Below are 15,351 nucleotides of genomic sequence, written 5' to 3' on the forward strand. Positions count from 1 at the left end.
CCAGGGCCCGGGCAGGAGGCCTGGCGCATGGTGAGGAACAGACTGTGAACTGCCCTTACGCTCCAGAGACGGGTGTTTGTGGTGTCCCTCAGCCCACAGGGTGGGGTGACTTGTTCCTTTAACCTTCCCCTTTTTACCTTATTGATTTATTAGTTGCTGTTTAATAAATTGTTTTTGCTTTGCACTGTATGTAATGATCAGTAGGTGTCCGGGAAGCGTCTCGTGTGAAGAGAGCACCCCCGTGTGGGGACACGCTACCCCTGTCCTAAGTGCCCACGAGCAGTCTGCAGGTCGAGCCCCTCAGGAATCCTGGGCCCAGTGTTGTCGGGGTTACAAGGTCCCTGCCACAGAGGAGAGTGGAAAGGGAGACCTTGGGGTCAGGCATCCTGTGGATAAGGGGTGTGGGAGCGAGGACGCAGGTTCTTTCTCTAGCCAATTCCACTGGGGGAGTGTAGGAGCTAGGAAGGTTCCTGGCTATCGTGGGACCATCCCTCACTCACACAGAGATTACAGCCAGACAAGGAAACTAGTATTATAAATGCTATTCCAGCCATTTTCTGTGGGATATTTTTTTAATAGACTGGAAATCCCAGGCATTAATGATAGACATTTTATGTATGTATGCTTCTTAGAGACAGGATATTTTTAGGACAAAGAGAGTAACAAGGATTCAAAAGAGCTCCATAGGTCCCTCTTTCTTTCTTTCTTTCTTTCTTTCACAGATTCTGAATGAGCTATTTCCTGACATCTAGTGGTGAGCTGTGGAAAAGAACTTCAGGAGTTGATCTCGTTTGCATGGGCACACCCAGCCTGCCTAGGTACTCAGCACGGTGGGATTGATTGCCCAAATGATCACTTGTGACTAGTGCTGAATCCCCAGTCTCCTTGTTATTGGGGCAGGAGTAATAAAGGGTTGTTATTCTTGTTGTCTGAACGGAGGGCAGCAGAACTGTACCCAGGCCCTCTCGGCTTTTGAGGCCCCTAGCCATAATAAAAATGAAGAAGGACGACACATGAAAACAAAATAAGGCACCAAAGAAAGGGTGAGACATAATTTGAATATCTTTTAATTTAACAAATGCTTTTCTAGCCTTTTTCTGTGCAAATGCACTAATTGTTGAGGAAAAATCTTGCTCTTGTGCAATGTCACAGTTGATATTAAGCATGGTGAGCCCATTCAAACGCTCTTGTCCCATACTTGAATGATGATAGTTCTTTACCTGCTTCAAGACATTGAAGGTGTGTTCACCTGAAGCCACTGATGGAGGCAAACTGATAAAAATACACAACGCAATTATGATATTAGGAAACACCCCATTGAGTCCAAGTTTGAATATATCTTGAAGCAATTCCTTTGGCTTGCAATCCAATTGAAAGTTTGTGGAATATATTTGTTTGAGGAAGATGACCTCGTCACTGAGATCTTTTGAGATTTCTGTGTTGTACTGTTGCTGAAATTGTTCAGCTACAGAAAGTAGATCTTCATTTCTCAGTCTGTTGAACTGCCAAAGAAACCCCCAAAGGGTACAAATTAGACGCAGTGACTCAAATCGACATGTAAGACCTGACTGAATAGAGTCAATGATGACAAGGAAGACATTGACCCTACAGTGCTGCTCGGTATCGGATTCAGTCAGTAAGTTGCGATTGGTGGAGAACTCAGATTGTGGGGGAGGGAGAGCTCAGTGGTTTGAGCATTGGCCTACTAAACCCAGGTTCTGAGTTCAATCCTTGAGGGGGCCATTTAGGGATCTGGAGCAAAAATTGGGATTAGTCCTGATTTGAGCAGGGGGTTGGACTAGATGACCTCCTAAGGTCCCTTCCAACCCTTATATTTTATGATTCTATGATTCAGATGAAATGCCAATATTCTGTGCTACTAATTTGGACTCAGTCAGGATCACATCGCATTGTTCACAAATCTGTTGAATATCATGGATAACACTTTCAGTGTTATCCCTCTCAACATCAAGTGTAGCATGGCATTGTTCAATTACAGATTAGTTTGGTGGATCATTGTAAGTAGCTTCATCCATAAAGATGACATCGGAATGCATTCAAATGTGGACACGTGAATGAAGCAGGGTGCACAGTACAGAGATTGTTTTTCCATATTCCAGCATAACCAGTCTCTTGTACAGGTCTCACCATTTGGAAGAGTTTTTGTGAGCAGACGAGTAGGGAAAGCATGATTCTCAGCATCTCGTGGAATGTTACTTGGAATTTCAAAACAACTAATTTGAAGAAAAGATTGCATTTGGGCAGCATTGCTCTTGTCAATAATTCCAATGTCAGTTACAGTCAAAGCTGTACTCATAAATTGCTCTTGCTATGTAAGATCTACATCTTCCTGTTGCTGCTGAGTTTCTTGATCGTCCACAGGATCTTCTGCTGCCTCTGTTACTATTCGCAAAAAGAAAAGGAGTACTTGTGGCACCTTAGAGACTAACCAGTTTATTTGAGCATGAGCTTTCGTGAGATCCGATGAAGTGAGCTGTAGCTCACGAAAGCTTATGCTCAAATAAATTGGTTAGTCTCTAAGGGGCCACAAATCCTCCTTTTCTTTTTGCGAATACAGACTAACACGGCTGTTACTCTGAAATCTGTTACTATTGACACATCTCCTTCTTGACTAGTGTCGTCATGTTCAGGTATTGGCATTGAAATATCACCTGTTGCAGTTGCAGAGTTTTCATTATCTGTAGCGTTGTTTGTTGGGTAAGGTGCGTTTTCCAATGGTTTGAGAAATGAAGTTATTGGCTTTGAGCTCTTAGCTGCTGCTTCACTCAATTGTTTTCACCATCTCTTGCTTGCACCACTTTCAAATCTCCTCTTCATCGTGATCTATCTGGTCAATATATAGCCAATCCACACTTGAAATATTCTGCAGTCAATAAGTAGCTTTTACTGTAAACATGTACACAAATGGTACACAAATGCTGAAAAGACTGAAAACGAAGGAATACTAATTAAGAACACAAAATAAAACAGTCAGACAGGTTGTTATCCTTTTCACTGAATCAAAACTCAAGCATGCAAGGTACAATATAACAGGCTGAGCTGAAGACAAAGGGATGACATATATATATAGTAAACACAGACACGGATACAGACAGAGGGATAATGTCCAAAAATTTCAAACATGTGTCCTCACAAAACTCACTCCAGAAGATTGTCCTCACAAATTTTCACCTTGAATCTCAGCGTACGGACTACAAAAGACTATGATGATGGCCAAGCTACCAAGATAGGGCTCAACCAACCAACCAACCAACCAGTCACCTCTCTAAGCTACCATATGAAGATAATAATGAGGAATTCTCACACATCAACAATTCCTTAGGCAAGTAGATGTAAAACTATAAAGACACTAAAGTGTAACAATTCTCTACCTTTCCACATGCACTTGGTCCAGCACCAGCCACTAGTTGTGGTTTGTTTATATAATCAGCTGATCTGAGAGGACACGTTCATCACGGTCTAATCTTGTGCCATCAGAACCAGTGTATTTTTATTAATATTTATGAACATTTTAAACTGTTTAATATGACAAAATCTATATCAGTTAACAAAAAATTATGTCTTTTACCAAATCACATCTCTTATTTGCTTAAATTTGCAGCTGTAAGCTGAGAGAGTGTGTCCGATAGGGATGCATATAAAAACAAGTTGCAAAACTTATAAAATGGCAACAAATTTATGTGTCTAAATTTGAGGCCCCCTTTGAGCTTGAGGGCCAGGCCAAATGGCCCTCCTGCCCCCCGCCCCCACCGATTGTCCCTGGTAATGACCTTCCCAGGAGCCATTCTCAGCTCTTTCCCTCAGGAAAGCAGAGTGGACTCCTTGGGTGCAGGTGATATTGGAGGTGATGATGGGGGCACATGAGCTGATAGAGGCTTATAAAGTGATGGAGGATTATATTGTAACCGGTGTCCCAGTGGTTATGGGAGATTATACGGTGTGACGGGGAAAGGCCAGATGGCTATAGAAAAGTAGTGGGAGATAGATATATTAGCTCCAGGCTAAACAAATCCCTGGTACCAGGATAAGTGAAATGGAAGCTGCTCCAGGTTAATTAATACACCTGGGGCCAATTAAGAACTTTCCAGAAGGCAGGGAGAATGCTAGGCTGATTGGGACACCTGAAGCCAATCAGGGGCTGGCTGAAACGAGTTAAAAGCCTCCCAGTTAGTCAGGTGGGTGTGCATGTCAGGAGCTGTGGGAGGAAGTTGTGCTGTTGGAGAGACTGAGTAGTACACACCATATCTGCCACAAGGAAGGAGACCCTGACGTAAGGGTGAAGTAGAGCTTGAGGAAGTGAGGGCTGCTGTGTGGGGGAAGTAGCCCAGGGAATTGTACATGTCATATTTCTAAAAGGTCAGCTTCCGTAGCTGATACTAATAGGGTCCCTGGGCTGGAGCCCGGAGTAGAGGGTGGGCCCGGGCTCCCCCCCTACCTTTGCCCCCTGATTAATCACTGAGACTGGGAGACAACAGAGACTGTGCAAGGAAGGATAACTTCTCCTCACCTCCCTCACTGCCTTATAACATGGCCCATATGGTTGTTGGGGAAAAGAGGGTTGGGGGGATCGTGATGGGGTCGTCGGTACCTTAATGGAAACTGTGGGCCATGTTAAACTCAGCAGGCATATCCAAGGGAAAAGGCAGAACCAGGAAATGAATGGCACAATACAGATTGACGTCTGAATGCCTAGGTGTGACTTTGAGAAGTGTTGAGTTCACCGAACTCAGTGTGAAATAATGAGAGAGCTGCATTTCATCAGCACCTCTGCAAACAGTCCTAATGTTTGCCATGTTACTCTTGATCGGTTTTGTCTAATTTCTTCCTGGCTATGGGCTTCGCCTATTATCAACCGAGTGGGCCTGATTCTCATCTACACAATGGGTTTTACACCAGATTGTAACGTGCAAATGAAGCAGAGGCCGTAAGGTGTTCTGCTGGGTGTCTTGCACCTCCCTGTGAAGCATCTGGTACTGACCACTGTGGGAGAGAGGCCTGATCTTCTGTAGAAATGTCTATGCTATTTCGTTCCAAGGAGGGGTCCATGGGTAAGGTCTGATATTGAAGACTAGAGCTGTATTGCTCTTACACAAAACCCTTGGCTAGATGGCTAAATCTCTCCTCCCCACCTGAGTATTGTATGATGTCCTTAAACAGGCAGGAAGGTCTGGATAAATTTTTACTTTTGTGTTGTCAAATGAAAAATTTGATTCATGGAAAATGTTCATCTTCTGGGAACTGAGAGCCACAAAAATGTTGACGAACAATGTAGTGGGAAGTGTCATCTTTTGATCTGCAATTCCTGCAATATCAAGCCATGGTACATCCAGGGGATTTTATACAAGACTGATAATATGGAGTGCAGTGAGTCACAGTTACCTCAAAAACCATGTGATTCTTGTATGGAATGAATGGTCTGGAAATGAATCTCTTGATATCACACATGAGATTCCTGACTTCTGCAGATGACGTTTGTGATGTTGCACCCCATAATGCTTTATAGAAATATGTTTATGAGTGTAAATCTGACATATCTGGAATATGTTTTATGGTAGACATGCCATGTAACATATCTTTGCAAACATTATGTTCTACCAAATGTATTCCTCCTGTTCGTAGTCATGTACAATTTTTATATCTGAAGTTATGAGCATTGGCTCTATGCTTGTATTTAAAGTGTTTGCTCTAGAAAGCACATAAGGCAGATTTGGTCAACATAGTGTGAAGGGGTTAGTTAAGTAATTGGGAGTACTTGGTTAACAATGGACCTTCAGAGACGCCAATCCACATCTGAGTTTTCCTGGGAACGTTCAAACTAACATGTAAAGAATGGCGTCGGCCTGTAAAGAACTGAGTCATGCATGGACATGTGACTTGCCCATGTGATTCCAAAACTCCATCTTGTATCTGTGAATCTGCACAGGAGAACACCAGGGGTTTCCACCCAAGAGAAAGACTATATAAGGCCCTGGGAAACCCCTCCATTTTGTCTTCAGCTGGCTCAAGAGATGCCTGAAAGAAACTGGAACAAAGGAGAGTAACTACGGGGGGTGAGTGATTGCTGGAACCAGAGTAGAAGGAAGTCTAGTCTGTAAAAGAAGCTTATTGGAACCCCTCTGAGGGCAAGTTTTACCTGCATTTAGTTTCCTACTTTGTTAGGCTTAGACTTGCATGTTTTATTCTGTTTTGCTTGGTAACTTACTTTGTTCTGTCTGTTCTTACTTGGAACCACTTAAATCCTACTTTTTATATTTAATAAAATCACTTTTTACTTATTAATTAACACAGAGCAAGTAATTAATACCCGGGGGAGCAAACAGCTGTGCATATCTCTCTATCAGTGTTATAGATGGTGAACAATTTATGAGTTTACCCTGTATAAGCTTTCTATAGAGTAAAACGGATTTATTTGGGCTTTGTATCTCATTGGGAACTGGGTATCTGGGTGCTGGAGACAGGAGCACTTAGGGTGAGCAGATGTCCCGATTTTATAGGGACTGTCCTGATTTTTGGGGCTTTTTCTTTTTCGGCACCTATTACAACCCACCCCCGTCCCGATTTTCCACACTTGCTATCTGGTCACTCTAGGAGCACTTCTTAAGCTGTTTTCAGTTAAGCCTGAAGCTTTTGGGGGACGTGATTCAGACCTGGGTCTGTGTTTGTAGCAGGCTAGTGTGTCTAGCACAACCAGGCAAGGTACTAAAGTCCGAAGCTGCCAGGGAAACCTGGCTTCGAGGTAGTCTCAGCAAATCAGGTGGCAGTCCCAAAGCGGTTTCTATGACCTTATCCATCAAAGCAGGGACATAGCGTAATTTGTCTATATGGGCAGAACGGGCTCAGTCAAGCTGTCTTCACTAACATCCCAGTTGAAAGACATTATGTCTTCATATCACACATGAGATTCCTGACTCCTGCAGATGATGTTGGTGTAGTTCATAATTTGTCTATATGGGCAGAACGGACTCAGTCAAGTGTGTTGGCAACATCGTTGTGAAATCTACTTTTGGTCTTGTCATTTCACCAAGGAGTGGACATGGCTGCTGACCAGTTGATAAACACAGGAGGGCAAAGCATGAGAAGATTAATTTAACTGACTTTTACTGGTGCAATAAAATTCAAAATCTCAATATGAAGCTGAACTATTTCTGCCCCATGGCCCTAAATCTTCTCAGCTCATCTCCAGCACTGTGAAATTAATGCAAAGGTTGTGTCAAGCGTAGGTGCCGACTTTTCTTTTTGCTAGTGGGGTCTTTTGAAGAGGTGTGTGTCTTTTGGGGCGGGGGAGGCTGGCCAATTTTGGGGGTAGATTATTTTCAGCATAATTATACACTTCTTTCATATTCTAGTTTGAGAATATGTGTCTACCATTGGTATCTTTACAATTTTAATTAAATTGTTAGAACGACGTCTTCACTAACGTCCCAGTTTTCACTAACGTCCCACTTGAAAGACATTATGTCTCACATTATGTAGCTTTCTGTATCAAACGGATGCATTAAAAATTGAATGTCATCTGCCATTTTGTTGCCAAGTCACCCAGTTGAGTAATTTTGTATCATCTGCAAATTATGCCACCTCACTGTTTACCCCTTTTTCTAGATCATTTATGAATATGTTGAACAATGCTGGTTCCAGTACAGGCCCCTGGGGGCACCACTATTTACTTCTCTCCATTCTGAAAATGGGCCATTTATTCCAATCTTTTGTTTCCTATCTGTTAACTGGATTGCCTGGCAATGCTTTCAGCATCATCTAATGATCCTTAATATCATTTAATGACAAGCCTGCCTCTTTTTATAAACAAACTCCCTGCCCCAAGGGCAGAAGCTGGAAGAAGCACAGAACTTATCGCATTCTACACTCAAGCTCTGTCTGGGGCTAGGGTGTGGACTGTGAGCAGACTTCTGGTGCAAAGCTTGCGGGGGGGCAGGAATCACTATGGGTCGGTCCAGTTTTTAGGTGGGCCAGACCCCCTGCCCCTCCTCTTACCCATGAGACTCCAGCCTCAGTCTTGGCCAGAAGTGGGAGCTGGGTCAGAGTAAGAACGACACAGGTAGCTGTGGGGAACTGTGGCCCATCCCCTCTGTAACCATTTTAAGTTCTTTGTTTTACTCTAGTCGGTGGGAAATGAGACAAAGCAAAATAGAAGCAGAGGACTACACAGCTTCTCCATTATACATCAGCCATAGTCAAAGTGAGGCGCTAAAGATACGTATTGATGGAAAGGATAGAACATATGGGGTCTAATTCTCCTTGACAGCAAGGTCTCTTTTTCCCCTTGTAAAGGGACTTATAGTGATAATGAACGTAAATGATGCCTATCTTAAGGCCCTTGTTTCCTTCACACTGCGGGGTTAGTGTAAATAGCTTGCGTGTAATTCAGAATGAGTCCACATGTGAATAAAAGAATCAGCACATGGCTGGGAAAGCCTTGGCAGAAAGAGTCATAAAGCGTAGAAACGTAGCATGGCTATCAGACCAACTTGCTGAGCACACACAGCTCCCACTGACTTCAAGTGGAGCCATGTTTGCACAGCACTTCCGAAAGCCATGCCCAAAAGATTAGGGTGAATCTGTATCTTGCTGTTCAATTCTTGGTTTTTCCTACTTCCATGGATGTTCCTGGTGGGTTGAACATGGGCTACAATACCCACCAAGGTACTTACGGGCATATCCTCCGTATCCCCATAATTCCATTTCTGAATATGTTGAAAAATGCTGATCTGAATACAGGCACCAGGGGGACACCACTACATTATTTACTTCTCTCCATTCTGAAAATAGGCCCTTTATTCCAACTTTTTGTTTCCCATCTTTTAACTGAGTTGCCTGGCAATGCTTTCAGGATCCTCCTTAATTTAATTTAATGACAAGCCTTTTATCTTAATCACCCTGCCCAAGGGCAGAAGCTGAGAGTAGCACAGAACTCATTACATTCCTCACTCAAGCTTAGGAAAACCTGGGTCGCTGTCCTGTAAAGACTCCCACAAACTCTTACTGCAAACCATCTGATTGGCCTTCTTGAAACCAAAGAAAATCTCTCTAAGTCTTTGCAGGAAAAGACTCTTTGCTAAAGCAGGTAATGCAAAGAGAAACTCCACACTGGTGCTTAGGGCTTGCAGAATGCTTTCAACCACTCCAAGAGCACGATTCTTCTATCACTCCAGGGCTTTGAAAATTGCAATTTGAGAAGTGCCCAGTGGCCCCGACTCCACATCAAGGAATTTCGTCTGATGGAATTTTTAAGCCAGGAGGGCGGAACAAGGAGAACCAGAAGACCGATATTATGACGCAGCAGAGTTTTTAATGCAAATGCAATTGGCAGTACACAGTTACAGGAAGAAATAGTACAGAGCAGAAAGAATGTATTTCCAGAGTTTCAAGAAGGCCTGCGACCAATCACAGGCCTCAATGGATTGCATTTCAGACAACATGTTCTTTGTGCTTTGTTGCAGCTGCAGAGGTTGACAAAGAAGTCCCTTTTCTAACCATTTTAAGTTCTTTCTTTTACCCCAGTCGGTGGGAAATGAGACAAAGCAAAATAGAAGCAGAGGACTACACAGCTTCTCCATTATACATCAGCCATAGCAAAGGTCAAAGTGAGATGCTAAGGATATGTATTGATGGAAAGGATAGAACATATGGGGCCTAATTCTCCTTGACAGCAAGGTCTCTTTTTCCCCTTGTAAAGGGACTTATAGTGATAATGAATGTAAATGATACCTATCTTAAGGCCCTTGTTTCCTTCACACTGAGGGGTTAGTGTAAATAGCTTGCGTGTAATTCAGAATGAGTCCACATGTGAAAGCGAGAATCAGCACATGGCTGGGAAAGCACTAGCAGAAAGAGTCCTAAAGCGTAACATTAGAAATGCAGCATGGCTATCAGACCAAGGTGCTGAGCACACAAAGCTCCCTCAGGTGAAGCCATGTTTGCACAGCACTTCTGAAAGCCATGCCCGAAAGATGAGGGGTGAATCTGTATCTTGCTGTTCATTTCCGGTTCTTCCTTCTTCCACGGATGTTCCTGCTGGGTTTAACATGGTCCACAATATCCACCAAGATACCTACGGCCATATCCTCCATAACCATAAAGGCCCTGGTAACCGCAGTATCCCCCATGGCCCAATAATCCCCCGTAACCGTAAAGGCCCGGGTAACTGCAGTATCCCCCATGGCCCAATAATCCCCCATAACCATAAAGGCCCCCGTAACTACCATATCTCCCTAAACCATACAACCCTCCATAAGGGCCTCCATAGCCGTATAGTCCTCCCAAACCGAATGAGCCTCCCAAACCAGCTCCGACCACAGGTGCTCCTACGGCTGCCACTTCGCTCTGCTGAGGGAAATTGCTGAGAATTGGTCCGGGGAGGGTCACAACAACCGGGGAGGGTCTGATCACCACTTCGGAGTCAGGGCACTGCCTAACGCAGGGCTCGTTGCAGCTGCCAGTGACTGGACTGGGTCGGGCCAACCCGCATTCTGGATAGCACAGGCTGGAGAAAGGCATCTTTCTGGGATGGAGGTAAACCTGGAACACAAAACAGGGACTAGAGTAAAGAGAAGGTGCAAGTGCCATTGGAAGAAAGGCTTCAAAGCTCGGTTAGAATTGTCGTGAGGTCAGCATGGGTCCCGAGAGAGAGAGGAAAAGTGGCCTGAATCTCTTTTTGTGTGGTCATGTATTTGTTCCTATTTTGTCTTTCTATGCCTCTTGGCCACTCGCACTAAACTTCCCTCCCAGCAGGCCCCTTTGATCCTCTCAAAAAGACTTTGTCTGAAAAACGCTGACTAGAATAAGTGTAAGTATTTCTGTGCTGGACACCTGGGATTCTGGGTCCATTTTAGACATTTCTGAAAGAGAAGATGGCTGGGATCATGGTAATCAGATTGTTTCCTTTGAGGATTTAACCTCTGCATGCAAATCTGTTCAGTCTGGTATCACAGTGTGGCTCTTGGTTTTCCAAACCTTGGGAGTCACCAATACTTGCTAAAACAGGAAACAGAAGCTTTTCTTTTCTCCAAACAATTCACTACAGAGAAACTCCTCAGCTGGGGTTTAATGGGTTCAGTTCCACTGACTTCCATTGAGCGGCACTAAATTACACCATATGAGGTATGGGTATTTCTGCTCAGGAGAACATAGGAATTGCTAGCCTGGATCACACCTCTTGTCATCTTAATCCATTCTCTTGTCCTCAGGAGTGAGGGGTCACAGCTGCTTAATAGAGGAATGTAGAAAACCACTGAATTGGCCCTTTCTGGACTAACCTGGGGAAATTTCTTCCTAATCCAGCAAAGTGAAAAATGTTAAGGGACTTTCCAAAGTTACTGAAAAGATTTCAATGCCCTCATTCTTCTTCCAGTTAATAGGAAATATGTTTCTGAATTGCATGTGTTGCTCTTAAAGTCTCTCCTTTAGCTTCAGATCATCAATCTGCGAGTGCCTGCAGCTGAATCACGCCTCAAGATAGTTATGGAAGAACCCCGTGATCCCTGACAAAAATCACAGTGAGCACATGCAAGATTCCATCTTCAATGAAAAGAGGCCCTATTGTGATACGTCTGTGGTTAGAAAGAGATTGAGTGGAATTGGCCTTACCCAGTTCACTGAGAAGATGAAGTCTGGAGAAGTGTGTAGAAGAAATCTGAATCGTGAGTGCTTTTATACCGTTCCTAGGACTGCCTGGAGGATCTGAGATGTTGTTTGTGGAGGAGGTCCTAATTAGTTACAAACAAACTTGATTTCCTTCGCAACTCCTCCTTTGGATGGAGCTATTTTCCTCAGCGTTGGTGATTATTGGGCTAATCTGAGCCTCAGAGGGTGTGACATGCACTTTGCACTCTTCAGCTGTCTTTCATCTTAGAATTGTACGGGCCAACTGCATTTCTCGTATCATTCCAGAGATTTTATAGGTGCTGCCATTATAATGAAGGTCAAGGTGATGATTCTGAGCGGCATCAGTAGCACAAGTGGGTGTCATGAAAGGAATCCAGTTTGGTCCTTGCAATTCATGCTGGTCGTGGTTAGGGGCATGGGGCAGTTCATTCTAAATGTGCTATGAAGCAAGGACCCATTTTTCTCCATTCTCACCACCTCCATTCCCAGCAGGTCTGATCCAATTGCCTTTGAAATCCATGTGAATCATTCCATTTCCTCCAGCCTGTTTCCTGTCCTGACTTTAAGACTGAAATTCATCCTTTGGCAGAGGGATAGTACGATGCCTATAGACAACTTGAGTCCAATTTTAAAGTTTCAAACTTGGTCACAGCAGGGACTTAAGTTGAGCATGGGCCTCTGTGATGGCCATCTGCCCAGGGGTGAAGCTTTTTCTATTGTAACTAAAACTTGACCTAACATTGGCCCTTCACGTGGGTCACCAATGCTGTCTCAAAGGGCTGCTTAGAGTAGATTTGGTCATGGGTCAAGGGGAGGGATGGCAGAGAGAGAAAGGAAGCAGTGCTCTTTTACAGAAAGGTTTTGAATTAAGTCTTGGAACTGTACTCTACCACAAACCATCTCTCTGTCCATGAGCAGCCAAGGAATTGAAGTCTAGTTCGACAATGCAGTTGAGTGAGCCCAGCGGGAAGCCCAGGAGAGATTAAAATGATGCATTCTTGGTGAAGGAGGAGATGGCTGTGGGATGAGATTTGACATAATGTCTGACGAGACAAAGGGCATGTTGCAGAAAACATTCCTGCCTGAACCAGCCTGTTGTTCAAAGTGTAAATGACATCCCAAGGCTGGGTTCGATATCCAGGGAAGAGGGCAGAAGTGTCTTGCTTTGGTTGGTAATTTACCCGAAGAGAGCACCTTCATTTTCCAATAAAAAAATCCCTCCAAAGGTAATAGAGCCCGCAAAACCAGCATTGACGACAGGGGCTCTTATGGTCACATTTGGCTCTGCTGAGGGTAACTGTGGAGAATTGGTCCTGGGAGGGTCACGACTACCGGTGAGGGTCTGATCACCACTTCGGAGTCAGGGCACTGCCTAACGCACGGGTCATTGAAGCGGATAGCCACTGGACTGGGCCATTCTACCCCATATGGATTTTTAAAAAATGCCAAAATCAAAGCTATGTTTGAATGAAAATGAAATAGCTCCAAATTGTGTGGCTTAAATCATGACCTGATTAAGGTAATGACAAAAGAGACCTTGGCCTCCATTTTGTTTAAAGTGACTGTATGACTCAGTGCAGAGATGACTTATCCCAACAACAATTTATTAATATTCTAAGAATACAACCCTTTGTGTGTGTGAAACACCAGCGAGTGTTTGTGAAGGCTTTGAAATCTGGAGTTCTGAGGACACTGAAGAACTTCCAGTTTTCCCATCTTTACTCTCTGTGTTTGATATGCCTGGAAAAAGAGGCATGGTGAGGTGAAGGTCACATGGGGTCAGTTGCAGAAAACAGAAATACAACCCAAGAGTCCTGACTCCTCCTACCACAGGTTGAGCTCTAGGTTTATCCCTGTTGCACTGTGTTACAAGACAAGGTTAATAACATGTCTGGTTACAAAGTGCTTGCATCCTTGGATCTAAGCATCAACAATAAAACACTGGCTAATGTTGCGACTCTCTTTCACTGTGGCTTCTTTATACCTGACACTAATCCTTCTGCAAAGGAATTGCAAGTCTGTCAATATTCCAAGAGTATGGTAGCCTTGTAAATATCAAGTTGGAATTCAAGCTTTAAAAACTTGTTTTAAGCCACAGCACCCACTGCAATGAAGACACCAAGTGCCCTGTGTGCACTACTTTTTCTCTCCTTGGAATGACAGCTCTTTAATGGGTCACAGTAATGCAATGGTAATGAATTCTTTCAGGTTTGTGAAATGTGGTACAGAGTGGTATCTCTCTTCAACATTGCCTTCTTTATACATAATAAAGGCCCAAAGGAATTACAAGTGTGTACATTTCAAGCTTGTTCATGTGCAGTGTAGGAAGAAAATCTCAATATACAATTCAAACTGAGAAACATTTTGGAACAAGAGAATTTAATTCTGCTCAAGTGTAAATACCCACCACTGAGAAAACAACTACAGGTAAAGGGAATTAGAATGCATTGCAAGACTCTCAATGGTTGATCATTGTTCACACTTAGATAAGAAGATGTTTCACCCAAAAGTTCACACCCAAATCATCAAACAAAAATTTAAAAAATTCCAGAATGAGCCTGTCTCAGAGTTACTCTCAGGTTAGTGACGTATCTGGAAGCATCCAGTAGGGTTCAGGTGATACAAACAGGTATAATTTTAACATGCAGAGTGGATTGTCAGAAGCTTCCTCCAATCTCAGCATTTCAAAGCACTTCACAAACACTCATCAAGTTTTATGTAGCCAAAGAGATGAATGACTTAAGTAGTAATAACTTTTTACTGGGATTCGATGTTCCAACACTGAAGATTAGATTCACTTTAAAAATGCATGTCAAGGTCTCAGATATCACTCCAGTGGTCAGTTTGTGATTCCTAGCCTTTGAAATTGGGGCTCTTTGATTTTTGTTCCATGTATCTTTGCTTTTCCCTTTTACATATATTTTGAAGTTTCAGGGTAGATGCTGAATCAGTGTAAGAGGGAACAGTTCCATCAACTTCCAATTGAAGGAATGTACTTTGTCTAGCCTGGGTTAGAGAAATCTTGTTGGGAATGTCTCTCTCTGTGCATTCTCAGCAGCTCTACCTCCTGGTGCTCAGATCCAGCGTATTGTGAAACCAATGGGAAACATCAGGTACTGCATCTCCATTCGTGAGCAGCCAAGAGAACTGGGTCTTGTGAGAGACTTCAGCTAATAAAGAAAAGGCAGAAGTACAAGACTGACAGAGTTAAGCTGAACTTCTTCAAAGGTCACATTGCTGTGGGATGAGACTGGATTAATTGCAATTCTGACCAACCTAGGGCATTCTGCAAGACCCGTCTCCAATCTTCTCTGAACGTAGTAGCAAAAATAATCCACCAGTCTCACTACTTAGATTCATCCCATCTTGGTAGATACTTTCCAAAGCCAGTAATAATGGCTGGAATAATTTTAAGACAACAGCCAAGGATCGCTCAAGAGAAACCAGAGGGATTTCCCAGGTTGGACTAATTTGAACTTCAGTCCAAGTGTATCTTCTGTATTTTCCAAGATATTCAGTCTTTTTGGACTCTTTCTGAAAAAAAGACTATAATGAAGACATTAAATGTATAGCTTTTTAAATGTCTTTTGAAGAGTCTGCAGCTCGTACTAGTGCTAGTTGGAGTAGATGGCCTCTGCAGTGTGTATAGGAGAGATTAGGGTTACACTTTTCTCTGAGGAAAGCTTGCACTCCACCATGTCTTCCAGAGAA

The 15,351-nt window shown here is 43.4% G+C and overlaps 1 protein-coding gene across 1 annotated transcript; it reads right to left on the bottom strand.

The window, feature by feature from the left end:
• Positions 1–8,625: 8,625 nt before the first annotated feature.
• On the bottom strand, positions 8,626–10,551 carry LOC119565099 (claw keratin-like). Its single transcript, XM_037889470.2, has 2 exons — positions 10,092–10,551; positions 8,626–8,720 (listed from the first exon to the last, which is right to left on the bottom strand). Exons 1-2 carry the CDS (start codon positions 10,531–10,533, stop codon positions 8,626–8,628), a joined length of 537 nt encoding a protein of 178 aa, XP_037745398.2. The 5' UTR covers positions 10,534–10,551.
• Between the last annotated feature and the right edge of the window lie 4,800 nt (positions 10,552–15,351).

The sequence above is a fragment of the Chelonia mydas genome, chromosome 1, assembly GCF_015237465.2.
Source record: "Chelonia mydas isolate rCheMyd1 chromosome 1, rCheMyd1.pri.v2, whole genome shotgun sequence".
NCBI classification, from domain to species: Eukaryota; Metazoa; Chordata; order Testudines; family Cheloniidae; genus Chelonia; species Chelonia mydas.

Bases quoted from the DNA above. Each gene is read 5' to 3' on its own strand.
- LOC119565099 (XM_037889470.2), bottom strand. From the start codon at position 10,533: ATGCCTTTCTCCAGCCTGTGCTATCCAGAATGCGGGTTGGCCCGACCC. The intron at 8,721-10,091 runs GTAGGTATCTTG...CAACATATTCAG, and splicing joins TGGTTATGGAGGATATGGCC to AAATGGAATTATGGGGATAC.